Source organism: Plasmodium coatneyi, chromosome 1, assembly GCF_001680005.1.
Source record: "Plasmodium coatneyi strain Hackeri chromosome 1, complete sequence".
Lineage (NCBI taxonomy): Eukaryota > Apicomplexa > Aconoidasida > Haemosporida > Plasmodiidae > Plasmodium > Plasmodium coatneyi.
The window spans coordinates 28,030-42,637 of NC_033556.1; the positions used below are offsets into that span (position 1 = coordinate 28,030).

The following is a 14,608-nucleotide window of genomic DNA, read 5'->3' on the forward strand; positions in this document are numbered from 1 at the left end:
TTACTGAGAATTCTACACTCCTCTCATTATTTTGTTTCTTTATTTATATATTACACTGAACACATATACCAGAAAAAGAATATGTGGAATATGTAGGAAAGAAGTGTAGAATGTGATTCGTCGAGAATTTTACCATTATTAGTAAATTGTGCTTGTTGTTCCTGCTGCTGTTGTTGTCTGTTACTTTATATAAAGGAAATATGTGCATATGCCTTTCTATATATGGATACTCCTCTCAGGAGCCCCATTTTTGCTGTTTGTTATGTATTTCTATTCAGCAAGAGTAAAATTTCTCCTTCACCCTTTCTTTTTTCCATTTGGCATTCTTTTCGTTTTTCGCAATTTTTTTTGTGTGACAGAATTTATATTAGGGCATTTTTTTCTTTTTAGACAATTTTATTAGAGCACATTTTTTTTTTGACAATTTTTTCTGTGTGACAAATTTATATTTAGGGCAATTTTCTTTTTTTTGTGTGCAATTTTTTCTGTGTGACAAATTTATATATTAGGGCATTCTTTTTCCCCAATTTTCGGTGACAAATTTATATTAGGGCATTTCTTTTGACTAATATTGTACTTAAAGTCGAATAAATACATAAGGAATGAGACGCAGCTTCCTTCTCTTTTATGCAGAAACTGTTATTCCCGTTTTGTGTGAACTGTGCATCTAAAAGATGTGTATAACCATAAAAGAAGGAGGCGCGCGAATCATCTTCGCGGGAAGCTTCGCGGAACGTTCGCGCACAATTTGGAGGAGTACTTTTTTCAAATGTCCATAATTAGAACTTTAAAAGAGAAGGGAAAAACAAATTATTAAGATAAAAAAAATTACAAAGACAAAAACTTCTGAACAGAAATAAATGAACACTTTGGATCCTTCAGTAAAAAAAAATTTGACCAAACAATTCAAAATGAAGGCTAAAATATTTTTTTCCTTCTTTTCCGCTTATATTGATTACACAAAAACGTGAACACTTTCATACAATACAAAAAAAAAAAGGAATGGAGGAAAAAAAAAGAAATTGTCTTCTTTTTTTTTTTTTCCTACACTGCATAAGCTTCATGGTTACTCATGCCCCCTTGGAGATGGGGAAGGAAGGACATTACCCAGGATGGTAAGCTATATTCCTTCGTCTTCCATTCTTTGCTCTTTCCCTTCTTGGTGGTGATCTACCACCATTATGTATGGTAGATTCATCTGTTAAGTCGAATGTTGAACTTTCTGTTGTATATAATGAAGAGGTGTCTTCTGTTAGAATACCGAAGTCGCTTTCAACTGTCGCTCTTCTTCCTCTTCTATTACTGTTTCTTTTACTGTTGATGCTGCTTCCAACAAAGGAATTTTTTATCCCAGAGAATAATGAAGTGTACTGAAGGAAGAAAAGGAAAGGTGGGAAGAGGACAAAAGGAATGGTACTGAAAATATATATGTATTCCACATATATATATACAACACACAGCATAGATCAATTAATGTATGTGTGTATGTATTTATATACACATTTTTATATAGAGAAAAAACAAACAAAAAAAAAATAATAGTAATGAATATGTTTATTATTTATATACTTTTAAGTGTGCATATGTAATGACAATTACAGTTCTAATTGTAATGACAGTTACAGCTATAATGACAATTGTAATTGTAATGGGCTATTATAATGGTCCATTATAATTGTAACTATAATTATTACTTTATATATTTCTAATTGTAGTTATATACTCTATATATATTTTTATTATAATTTCATACTTACTTTATATAAGAAGAAAGCAAGTGCAGGTAGGCCGCCTACTCCCATAATGGCAGGAACAATGGTTGCCGTGGAGGAGGATGGGGTACTTGCTTCATGTGGCTGAAGAACTCCATGAAGCTGCCGTTCCTCAAGAGAATCGTGGTTCATGTGAACTTGCGCAGTTTCGCTTACAACTTGTGGTTTAAGTGATAATGCAGCTTTCAACTCCGATAACTTCTTATTACTGCAGTAATCTTCATTTTCTCCTTTTTTACTATTAAACCAACTACAATATTGATCATTATTCTGTTGTCCTCCCTCTGGTCCGCAGTCTACTGTTACAGATTTGCATGCCGTAGTAATGTTCTGTATGTGCTCGGTATAGTTCTCATCGTCCAAACACTTCTGCTGCCGCACCTGCTCCTGTATTTTTTCATGGTCATTATAGTAGTCGAATACAAGTTTTCTTTGTTGGAAGAGAGTCCAACCAACATGGTTAGGGGTGGTTATTTGGGGGCAAGCATTTTGATTCAGGTGCGTCAATTCAGCGTAAGTACTACTAATCAACCCTGAAATTGTAGAAGCATCCGCATACTTGGGTAAGAAATTCCCAATCCAATAGTAGAAGAAATGACAAGGTTTGTCGTCAGGTGTGCTGTCCTTCTTCCTGCTCTCCGTACATGCGTAACAATATGAATCTACAATTGTACTGGCATAACTCCCTATACTTCCACCGCCCTGTAATTTACCTTCCAACGCACTTATTACTCCCGTGGCCTCTGTTCCATCAGCACAGGAGTGCTTACCACTATCAAATTTACTATAAAAGTTTTCATTCGATGGTAACTGATCCAAACATAATTTCTATAAATATATTGAGCAAGAAGACGGAATGTAGAAGTTGATGATCCCATGTATTCCTATATTTATTTATTACCTTATGCATAAGGTCCTGTATGCATACTGGTCCATTTAGGTTGAATGAGTAGTAGTCCGCAATACCTGCTCTCTCCCCGCTGCTTCCGATATGGTTTCTGGTTTATGCATTAGTACACATTTCGAATTTAACTCCTTCGGATTCCTGCCATCATCGAATATTCCTTTGAGTCCAGTGCAATATGAATCTTCCCCATTACTTGCACAATATCTATTTACGTCATCATAAACAGTAGCAACTTCAGCTAGGTAACTTGAATAATTCCCCCCACCCTGCAGCTTATTACTTTGTAAGTACGAGCATATAGTATTAAAGTTATTGTAGTAATCAAAAACTCTTTTCCTTTGATCGAACACGCCTTTTCTAATGTTGGGGAATGTACCCGTACACACATTTTCAATTCCGGCGCCTTTCAGTATTTCATAGATGCCCTGCATAATGCGTGGAAAAGGTTCAACGTGCTTTGTTTCAATCAATATTGTACTTCCTATCCAGTAGTATAGCGCATAGCAGTAGTCATCATTCGATGAATTACTCATTTTCTTCCTATATGCGGAACACAGAGCTTTAACAATCCGTTCCATACCGTCCACTGTGATACCTAGTTCATTATTTGGATTTTGCAGGTGCGGTTCCATCTGTGCTATGGTAGATCTCTTCCCACAATAATCATCGGACGCGCTGAATTCTCCATATAACTGTCTTGAAGGTAATTGATTCACATCATCTTCCTATAAACAGAACTTATAAAGCCCATATGTTTCTGCATTTCCATAATATTCTACATAGAACATTATGTATACGTTAGTACACTCCCTTTAAAGTAAGGCAATAAACTGTATTACCTGCACCACCATGGTTCATATGTATACATACTCTTCGGCATAAATAATAAATTTTAAAATTGTTCCTACATTCATAAAATATGGAATATATATAGATATGTTGCCCATTTTACAATGGCCACGAGTACATATGTGTGTATATAAATTTCTACTCCCCCCTCCAAAAGTACCTATTTCTTTACTCCTCAAAAAAAAAAGATGATAACACACACGCACACACATTAAATCATCAGATACATATTAACTCATCATATACACATTAATTCATTGCATATACACATTGTTCAGAGTAGAATCATGACCAAGTACACCAGAACAACAGAATTGTGGGTGAAAAATGAAAAAAAATCAAACTTCTCATATACACATAGTATCTCTACACTACATTATTCTGTTATAAAAGATTCCCCGGAATATTATATTTTTACTGAAACTCCTGCATTCTGTGTATATATAATAATGACACTTCCTTAGGCAAAAAATTTCTGTATTTATTATTGTTTTATTTTCTTCTGTTTATTTAAGCAATTATTAAAAATTGTTGATATATATAGTATATTTCTTATATGCAAAATATTTATCTCGCTCTTTCTTATATGTGCACATATTTATAAGTATTAACTGGAATAGAAACACATATATATTTATAATATGTGCCAACAGAAAAAATTTAATACAGAAGACCTACATTCATTGTAAGCAGCAAGGAAATATACGTACACACATTCCTATATAATAACATTTTACACCATACATCCCTAATCCTCCCCTTCTTTTTTCATTTATGGCTGCTCAGTAATAGTAATTTTTCCTCTTCCTTCTTTTCGCTCCTTATAAGTTATATTTTTACACACCTACACAAAATATATATATTCCTCCATCTAAGCTTCCCTTTTTCTTAAAGTTCTTATTGTATTCTACATATTATTTTATTTCTTCACCCTTTTTCTGTCTTCTATTATGAGTACACTTCAGGGTTTAAGGGTTCAGGATTTAGAGTTTAAGGTTTAATGGTTTTGGGTTCAGGGTTTAGATTTCAAAATTTAGTGGTTTTCGGTTCAGGGTTCCTGGTTTAGTATTCAAGGTTGAGAGTTTAGGGTTCAGGGTTTAGGGTTCATAGTTTAGGATTTAGGGTTCAGGGTTGGCAGTTCAGGGTTTAGGGTTCATGGTTTAGGGTTTAGGGTTTAGGGTTCAGTGTTTAGAGTTTATGTTTCAGGGGTTTGGGTTTATGTTTCAGGGGTTTGAGTTTATGTTTCAGGGGTTTGGGTTTATGTTTTAGGGTTCAGGGTTTAGGGTTTACTGTTCAGTTTTTAGAGTTTACGTTTGGGGATTTAAAGTTTATGTTTTAGTGTTTAGGTTTCAGGAATCAGGGTTTTGAGAAGGAAGTCTTTGTTCCTAAGGAGGATATGCCTAAAGGAGTTGTTACTATGGAAGGTGTTCCTAAGGATCAGGTTCGATGTGCAGATTCCGGGTTTTGGAGAGGAAGGTTTTGTTCCAAAGGATGACTTGGTTCCTAAGGAAGAGGTTGCAAGTTCAGATTCCTGGTTTAGGGAAAAAGACTATGTTCCTAAGGCTGATGTCCCTGTGGAACAGGTTCAAAGTTCAGATTCCGGATTTTAGGGTGTAGTAAATATATTTTTCTTTTTTTTGTTTGTTTTGTATTATATGAACGTGTTTACGTTAATGCGTAATAAATATAAGTCAGAACAGAATTTTTCCACTTCATGAATATGTTGGGAAATTTCTTTTATTGAACATCTAAAATGTTCATGAAATTTTTTTTTGTTATAACTTTTTATTTTCATAATTTTTTTTTATCTTAATAATTTATTTTCTTTGCTTCTGCTTTATGTTCTAATTATGGACATTTGAAAAGATGTTCCTCCAAATTGTGCGCAATGGTTCCCAGAAAGTTGTGTTCTTACAACAACAACAAAAAAAAAAGAACTGTGTACAACTACACAAATAATTTACCATGTCACACATGTCTGTGTATACGAAAGAACGAAGTTATGAGGATAAACACTGGCACAACAAAAGAAATAATAAATTAAAAAAAAAAAAAAAACCCATCAATGAAATTAATGTTGCGAACAAAAAAAATTAAAAATTAAACGCACAAAAAAAGAAGAAGTAAGCAGAACAACAGAAAAAAAGGAATTAAAGAAATAATAGTGAAAAAAAAAAGAAAAAGAAAAAAAAATACGAAAGAAATGCCACTTTGTTTTTTCCACACTGCATGAAGTACACTTTATATAGAAACTGTGTATAAACTGTGTGCGCGCATAGCCACTTAATATTAAGTGGGTCACATTGCATTTATGCAATGTTCCACATGCTATTTATGATGTGCGCAGCAATAATAGATTCTATTTATTCCTTTGTGAAGGGGGGGGGATGAATATTATGCGGGATGATAACGTATATTCCTTCGGTGATGACCTCCTGTTGTATTTATCCTTTTTCCTGCAGTGGATTGTCGTGTAGTAGTAGTATATGGAGCAGAGTATAATGTGTTAGAATTCTCCACTGAATCCTCCGCTGTATATTCTTCCGTCGAATCAAATGTTGAGTCATCTAAAGTGGAGCCTCCTTCTGTTGAATGTTCTGTTGTTGAATATTCAGTAGAAGAATATTCCATGGAATCGTCGTCATCCGTTTCCATATCCAAGTTCTGTTCTACTGGACTTCTTTTTCTTCTTCTTTCTCTTTTAAGGGAGGGGTTATGTTTCCTAGAGAATATTGAACTGTACTGAAGGAGGAAGAGGGAAAACGATGGTGAAAATATGAACAATATTTTTACACTACCCCTTATTCTAATATTCATCCGGGATAATACTGAATACTATAAATTATTGGTCTGTATAGGCGCTCCAATGTCACATGTACCTTATATAGGAGGAGGGCAGTGAAAGCTAATCCTCCTCCTACAGCGGCGACGGAAGATATAATGGGGATGGGGATGTTAGAGGAGACACCACCATCATCAACTTGGCTAACACTCCTACCACCCTTACCACCACTGACACCCAGGCTATCACTACCTGCGCCACCCAGAACACCATTCCGTGTATTCTCAGCGCCCGCACTAACTCTTACCCCTGGAGCTGGACTTTGGTCGGATGATTCAGCAGCTTTTTCTGTTTTACCATTTCTTTGGTCATTAGCCTTTTTAGGAGTCGTGCCCGGAAGGACACTCTCCTGTGTATTCCCTACTTTTGCAACCTCCCCACTGTCTCCAGAATTCTTCCGGGAAGCATCTTCCTGATGGTCGTGGGCTTCAACGGTTTCCCCTTTCCTTGGATTCTTGGCACCTATACCTGGATCACCTTTTTCTCCTTTAGGACCACTTACACCTAAAAAGGGAGTGAAGGAGCAAGGAATGTAAGTGTTTTTAGCATATGCACGCATAGTAGGACCCTATAACATTAACACACAGCGAGGGTGCAGGTTCTCCCAGCAGTGTATTACCTCCTTCACTCTGTGTAGCACGTGTCTCTCTACCATCTGTACGTGATTCACCTTCTGCAAGTTCGCGTGTTCCATCGTCTACATTTTTTCCTGGATTCTGTGCTCCTTCTGTTTTCAATGATACAGGTTGTTTTGCACTTGTATGTGTTCCATCTGATTGCACAAGTTCCTGCTTCTGTTGATGGATCTTAGTGCTTACGGAACCTTTTAAACTTTCCAGTAGCTGCTTCGCTCTTGTAGGATTTCTAACTCCCCTGCCAGTATGGACTATTCCATAGAGTTCCTCACAGTATTCTCCCGTATCCTTCTTACCTGCACAAGTTGTTGTTGCTCTCACATATGTACTAAGGAGTTCTTGCCTATATTTTACACATGCTCCACTGAGTGAACTACTTCTGCCCTGTATTTTACTTGTTACTAGGGTATAATTTTTAAAATAATCGTACAGTAGTTTTAATTCTTGGAATTGCCCCTTGGCTACACTAGGACATGTACATGGGTATCCTTTCCCTTTTTCCCTGTATTCCATTAATGTGCAAATGTTACCCATTGCATCGTTAAAATCTGCTTCCCCTTCTATACAACCAGATAGAACTTCTCCTAGCCAATAGTAGAAAGAGAAACAATCAACCATTGCCGGTTTCTGCCTTCCGCACTTGTTGTTCATAGCACACCAGCCCTTTGCAATTTTTTGTGCTGCCTGGTCAGCACTATTACATTCATTCAATATACTCTCTAAGTTCATCTTCATGTAGTTACATTCTCCATCACACGAACCTTGCTTTGTTTTCCCGTCGAAATCTTCGTAATATATTTTCCAGGAGTTCCGAGTCCCAAGACATGCTTTCTGTAAGTATAAAAAACAGCATATGTGCACTCTCCTATGCATACGTGTTCCAGAAGTACTGCGCATCGTGCAAAAAATTCATTCGATAATATTCAATGGCCTATCTGCAATAATATTTTCCTAACCTCTGACATCTTTCTTTCTTCTTTTTCTGGAATGTTTCGGTTTATAACAATTTCATTCTAATACTTGTACCTTCCGTATATTTTCTATAGAGGCTTATTCGTGACTATTCCCTTATTCCATTTATATTTATCTGTAGTCACACATGGAATTTTTATTCCTTCCATTTACGTATTTATTCTTTTTTTCCTTATGAACTACAGTTCATTGTAAATGTGCACTATATAGATGTGTATATTACTTATGGAAAATATTCATTGCTCAACAGGGACATGGTAATTTGGGATGGTAAATTCGGGAAGAATGGTAAGTTAAGGATTCACGCTATTATAAGAGTAAAAGAGGGGAAAACATATATTTTTAACTCCTACACTTACACAATATTCCATTCTTCCATTCTGTGAGCATTATATTTTGTATATATATATTACTTATTTCGTACGTTGGAATGTAATTTTTTCCTCAGAATATTATATTTATACTACACTTTAAATTTGCATCCTACTATTGCTTACATTTTATTACTAGTAATTATTCATTTGTATTATATAATTCACAAATTAAAAAGGATTCCTCACTCCACCTTACATCGTATACAGTAAAGATCTGTTTGCACTATTAATTTACCTTCCACCTCACATTTATTCGTGTGCACACAAACAAAAACACGTGTTTACCACATTCATTTTTTCCTTCATTCATATGTAGGAAGCGTCCATTACATTGCGCCCATTATTAAATTTCTTCTTTGCATTCTGCGCGATTTTATACACACAGTCGTCGTCCATTTTCCTTCTTTTTTTTCTTTCTTTTTTTTTCCTTCCCTTTTTTTTCCTTCCCTTTTTTTTCCTTCCCTTTTTTTTCCTTCCCTTTTTTTTCCTTCCCTTTTTTTTCCTTCCCTTTTTTTTTTGCAATTTTTTCTGTGTGACAAATTTATATTAGGGCAATTCTTTTTTTTCCTTTTGGTGCAATTTTTTCTGTGACAAATTTATTAGGACATTTTTTTTTTCTTTTGGACAATTTCTTTTTTTTATGCAATTTTCTCTGTGTGATAAATATATATTAGGGCAATTTTTCTTTTTTTTTTTGACAATTTTTTTTTAACAACTTTTTTTTTCTTTATGCAATTTTTTGTGACAATTTTATATTAGGGGATTTTTTTCTTTTGAATAATATTGTACTTAAATTCAAATAAATACACAAGGAATGAGGCAGCTTCTGTTTTTCTTCTGTGAAGAACATTATTATTCACGCTTCATGTGAACTATGCATCTAAAAGATGTGTATAACATAAAAGAAGAAGAAAGGCGGGCGAACCACTGCTGGCCCTCGCGAACCTTCGCGGACCTCGCGCAAAATTTGGAGGAGCACCTTTTTTCAAATGTACATAATTAGAACTTAAAGGAGAAGGAGAAAGAAAATTATTATGTTAAAATAAGAAAAATTATTAAGGTATGAAAAAATTTATGAAGGTAAAAAAAGTTATGGTGGTAAAAACTTTTGTAATAAAATAAATGAATATTTTAAATATTCAGTAAAAAAAATTATCCCAAACAAGTCAAAATAAAGTAGGAAAATTTTTTTCTCTTTGAACTTATATTGTTTACACATAAGCACATTAGTACAACGAAAAAATTAAAAAAAATGAGCAAATAAAAGTGTACAAAGGAACTTTTTAAACAAAAAAAAAAAAAGAAAAAAAAATAGAAATATAAACGTAGTGAAACATAGTGTCTGCCGTTTAATGGAAGGAAAGTAAAATATTGTTCTCATATTTTATTCCTATTTATATCCCCTCCTTTCCTTTTTCAAACATTTTGTAACAAATGATCGAAATAAAACTCCTTATCCACGATGTTTTCTTCCCTTTCACACTCCTCAAATACCAAAGCCAAGATTAACATCCACAACTTTGGTGCTAAACGATTTTTCGCCTTATACGAATCTTTACACAATTGTTGCTGTTTTAACTCATCCGTCCCGTTCACCTCTTCTATGTTGTCCAACAAATGCTTGAACCAATCTGCTGTTTGACTGTTCAATTCCATAAGAGCACGTTGTTCCCTTACCCAACTCCTAAAAGAATCTTTCCTTTTTTCTTCAAATGAATAATTATTATCATCATTCAATTCACTGCGGTCAGCATGTACCCGCTGATGCTCCTTCCAACTTACCTTTAGGTCATAAAACCAAGGTTGTGTTTTTATTTCCACTAACGCAACCTTGTTACGTTGGATCCAGTTGATCCAATATGGGACATTGCATGTTAGAGAGGGATGTTCATTCTCTGAGGAAGAAAGGTTATGTTCTTTTGTTCCTCGTTTTATGTTCCCTTTATTCATAAACTCAAATTTCATCAATTCTTCCACGATGATTTGAAGAAAATCAACATTGTTCGTTAATTCGGGGTCTTCGTTTTGGTTTTGATATTCGTTTAGTGATTCTAAGTGAATATCAATAATAGTCTTTCGATTGGCATGTTCTTCTTGCTGCATTTCGGTAGAATGTATAGGTTGGCGTTTTTCTTTCATTAGGCGATATTCATAAGGTGCGTAGGATATTGTCAGACCCGTTCCTTCACTGTTTTTCCCTAAAGGAGAACCGGATATTTGTGTCATACGTTTGTAGCGCTGCTTTGTTTTGCCGAAGTATCCAAAATACTGTACCAGAAAAAAGGGGAGGGAAGAAAAGTGTGTTGAAGGGTGAAATATTACTATCATGATCATAACAGTCCTTATAGCAGAAGTGCGACATATACAACAATTATTTATACTGTGTGAAGCTTCTTTCTTACCTTAGAGAGAAGATAACCCATAACAACCGTTCCAATAGCAACAGGGATGAATGGAAAATATGGGGTAAGAACATCCCTTACATTCCATATATTCCATTCTTCCAGGGGCTTAATAGTCTGTGGTACTGTTGAACTTGTCCTAGAATGAATAACTTCCTCTGGTGGTGTTGTAGGTGGGAGTTGTGGTGTTTGCGATTCGTGAGAACTCGGCGGCTTCAGTTGTATATTATCAACGTTATTCTGGGTAGGAGCAGTGTTGCCATTATTAGACCTAGAATCAATCTTTGTAGAATCCACATGACCAGCATTACCACCATCCTGACTACCAGCAGCACCATCCACCTGGGTGCTTCGACTGGTAGAACTGGAAGAAATGGAACTGCTGGAGTCAACAGACTTATCAGGACTTTCTGCACCAGGAAGAGCGGCAGGGGTGGAACCGTCCGCTTCAGTAAAAGTTGCTTCCTTAACTGCTTTTGTTCCTTTCGATCCACTTTCCGTTGGGGTTGTTGGTCGCGCTGGTGAATGTGATGATGTGGATGGAGGTGAACTATCTTTCTCATTAGTTTCGCCCCTGGTAAGATAGGTTGCGCACCTGTCTTCTTGAATATCCTTACCTCCCCTTAGTGATCCTTTATAGTTCTTCCCAAATTCAGCATGCGTCTGCGCTAATATTTCTTTTACTTTCTCAATCCCCCCTTCATCCCTTATGTAACACAGTATTCTGTCTAATCCTCCCTTTGACCAATTATCACTATCAGCGATCAATGCTTTCAGCTCATCCTCATCATTCAGTCCAAGTAATTCAGCAGTACTCTTCCATTTGCCCTTCGTGTTACTATCTTCTGTTCGCTCAGTAACATTCTTACCTTCACATTTCCCCTGCTCTATTATTTCCGTAATAGTTTTTCCTTTCTCCTCATCCTGTTCTATGGACTTTTCTATTTCTTCCCAGAAAATTTTTCCCCCAATACTTAAACTTTTAAAATCTATATTCTCACACTTCTCATGTTCGTCCTGAATACCTTTCTTTTCTACATTTTCCCCTATTGCTTGCTTCACAATTGGCGTAACTTCATTCAACCTACAATGTGTTCCGAACATTCTTACTATTACTATTTTGCCCACTATACATCTTAAATAGTCTTGCAGTTTCTTCTCAGCTGGAATGGTCAATACTGTTCTTCCCCATATCCAACCTTTTCCTTTATCCCCTACCTGTCTTAATCCACCTATCCAATAGAATATTCTTATTAAAATTTTACATAAAGCTTTACTTGCATCATCCTTCAATTTTGGGCTGCCGTCATCGCCATGAATATTACAGTGCTGTTTCTCCTCTTCCGCATCCTGATATATATTCTCCAGAATATCGCGCATACCTTCTTTTATCCTTTTCAATAAAACATTCTAAGATGGGGAATGAGAACAATATAGCAATATATGTATGAATTCCTGATTCTATTTATTTCTCATTATTCTTCCATACACAATAATTCACTTATTCCACATCCACTTATAAAATACTACAACTCCTGTTACCGCGTTTCTCTTAGATTCTCCTTCCTTCCTTAACCATTCTTCCATGAATTCTTTAAAGTACTGGAACTCCCCCATGTTGACCCGCCCTTTCTACATTGGTTGCACCTTCCTTAATCCTAGAGTCCCTATATTCATTTTACCATTCTTATTCAGGAGTTCTATTCCTAAGCCATCATTTTTTCACCGGTCCCCTTTAAATAATAAAGCATTCCACATTTTCCCTTTTTTCCTTTTATCCATGCTTAAAAGCATAATTGTACATATGTTATACATTCGTTTCGTTACATTAGGCATTCTGTATGCAGTATACTCCTACACATATTGGGAACAACCTTTTCGATAGGAAGTGCCTCCATATGAATTAGCCTCCGTATAATATAAAAATGTAATTCACAAAAAAAAAAGTTGCTTCTCAGTATAAGTTGTTCACAGAAAAAAAAATAATCCACACGCAACTAGTAAATTATGAACAAAAAATTATTGTCACACCGGAAAATACTAATATAAACACATAAATTTTCCGTTACATAATTTTCCTATATAGAGAATGTCAACAACATATTGCCAAAAAAAATAAATTATAAAAACAGAAAAACATGCTCACGCACCGACAGAAATTAATTGTCACAGCAGAATGCATGCATTCTAATGTTGTTCAAATGGATTTATGCACCCATCCTAAGTGTATTTCCGCTCTACACCAATTTTACATTTTCCTCATCAAATAAAAAATAACCCGAATAAAAAAAAAACAATACAACATTCCTTTGGCATTACTTTTCAGTATTTATACATATATGCGGTGCAGAATTCAATGGTTCCAAATAAATTATCCTCAACATGAATCCTCTTTTCCTTCCTTTCCCTCTCATTGTATTTCACCGTGCGCATTGTGATAAAAATTGTTAAATAAATAGTTGCTGTACATAGAAACGGCCAACAAATAAAACGTAAAAAATATTCTTCCTAGAAGAGATTTTTAAAATATAATAAGAAAAAAACACAATTCCAAAAAAGAAAAGTGATAAAAATAAAATTGCCACCAATAATTGCTTTAAAGAGGAAGTTGCACTACACGGAAATTTTACCACATTGTGGGGTTCCGGCTTTAGGCTTTAGGGTTTAGAGTTTAGGGTTTAGGGTTCAGGATTTAGGATTTAGGGTTCAAGTTTTACGTTTCCGCTTTGATGGTTTTATGTTTCAGCTTTCAGTGTTCAGGGTATAGGATTTAGTGTTTAGGGTTCAGGGGTTTAGAGCTCCACGTTTAGGCTTCGAGGCTTAGGGTCCAGGGTTCACAGTTAAGGGTTTAGGTTTTGAGTCTTCGATCTTTCAGGATTCAGTGCTTTGGGCTGAGTGTTCAGGGTTTATGGTTTAGGATTCAGTGTTTAGTGTTTTAGGTCTTAGCGTTCAGGGTTTAGAGTTTAGTTATTAGGTTTCAGGGTTTTAGTTTCCACATTGAAGGATTCAGTATTTAGTGTTCAAGCTTTAGGGTTCGGTGTTTAGGATTAAGGTTTGATGTTTCAGGGTTTAGGGTTCAGGTTTAGTGTTATGGGCTTAAAGTTCAGGATTTTCGAGGTTGAGTGTTTAAGAGTTGAGAGTTTAGGGTTTATGGGCTTATGATTTTTGGTTCATATTTTAGAGTTGAGTGTTTAGGCGGGAAAACTTTCTTCCTAAAGAAGGTGTTCTAACGTTGGGGGTTGCTATAGTTGAGGTTCCAAAGGAACAAGTTTCTATGGAAGATTTCCGTAAAGAAGAGAGTCCAAGTTCAGATTCCGGATTTAGGGAGGGAAGACTTTGTTCCTTAGGAAGGTATTCCTAAGGAGAGGGTTCCAAGTTCAGATTCCGGGTTTAGGGAAGGAAGACTTTGTTCCTAAGGAAGTGGTTCTTAGTGAACAGTTTCGAAGTTCTGATTCCGGGTTTAGGGAAGGAGGACTTTTTTCCTAAGGAAGACGTTCTTAAGGAAGGTGTTCCTAGGGTTAATGTTCCTAGGGAACAGGTTCCAAGTTCAGATTTCCGGATTTAGGACGGAAGACTTTCTTCCTAAGAAACAGGTTATGTGTTCAGATTCCGGGTTTAGGGAAGGAAGACTTTGTTCCTGAGGAAGCTGTTCCTAAGGAACAGGTTCCAAGTTCAGATTCCGGGTTCGTGGTGTAGTAAATATTTTTCTTTTTTTTTTTTTTTTTGTATTGTTTTGTAATTAAATTGTTTACATGTTCATGTGTAATTAATATAAATGGAAGTGAAAATTTTTTTTTTCAGTTTGCGGACGTGTTGGTAAAATAAGCGTCCCCCCAAAAAAAGGGGGGGGCTCGG

The 14,608-nt window shown here is 35.6% G+C and overlaps 3 protein-coding genes across 3 annotated transcripts; all 3 read right to left on the minus strand.

The window, feature by feature from the left end:
• Positions 1-1,739: 1,739 nt before the first annotated feature.
• Positions 1,740-3,530, minus strand: PCOAH_00000060 (KIR protein; the record flags this gene model as incomplete). Its single annotated transcript, XM_020056829.1, has 3 exons — positions 1,740-2,600; positions 2,739-3,404; positions 3,519-3,530. 3 exons carry the CDS (start codon positions 3,528-3,530, stop codon positions 1,740-1,742), a joined length of 1,539 nt encoding a protein of 512 aa, XP_019912397.1.
• Positions 3,531-5,922: 2,392 nt separating this feature from the next.
• Positions 5,923-7,970, minus strand: PCOAH_00000070 (Ubiquitin carboxyl-terminal hydrolase; the record flags this gene model as incomplete). The annotated part of the gene is made up of 4 exons (XM_020056830.1): positions 5,923-6,270; positions 6,618-6,874; positions 7,041-7,836; positions 7,962-7,970. 4 exons carry the CDS (start codon positions 7,968-7,970, stop codon positions 5,923-5,925), a joined length of 1,410 nt encoding a protein of 469 aa, XP_019912423.1.
• Positions 7,971-9,767: 1,797 nt separating this feature from the next.
• Positions 9,768-12,370, minus strand: PCOAH_00000080 (SICA-like antigen; the record flags this gene model as incomplete). Its single annotated transcript, XM_020056831.1, has 3 exons — positions 9,768-10,619; positions 10,754-12,163; positions 12,296-12,370. 3 exons carry the CDS (start codon positions 12,368-12,370, stop codon positions 9,768-9,770), a joined length of 2,337 nt encoding a protein of 778 aa, XP_019912486.1.
• Positions 12,371-14,608: the final 2,238 nt, after the last annotated feature.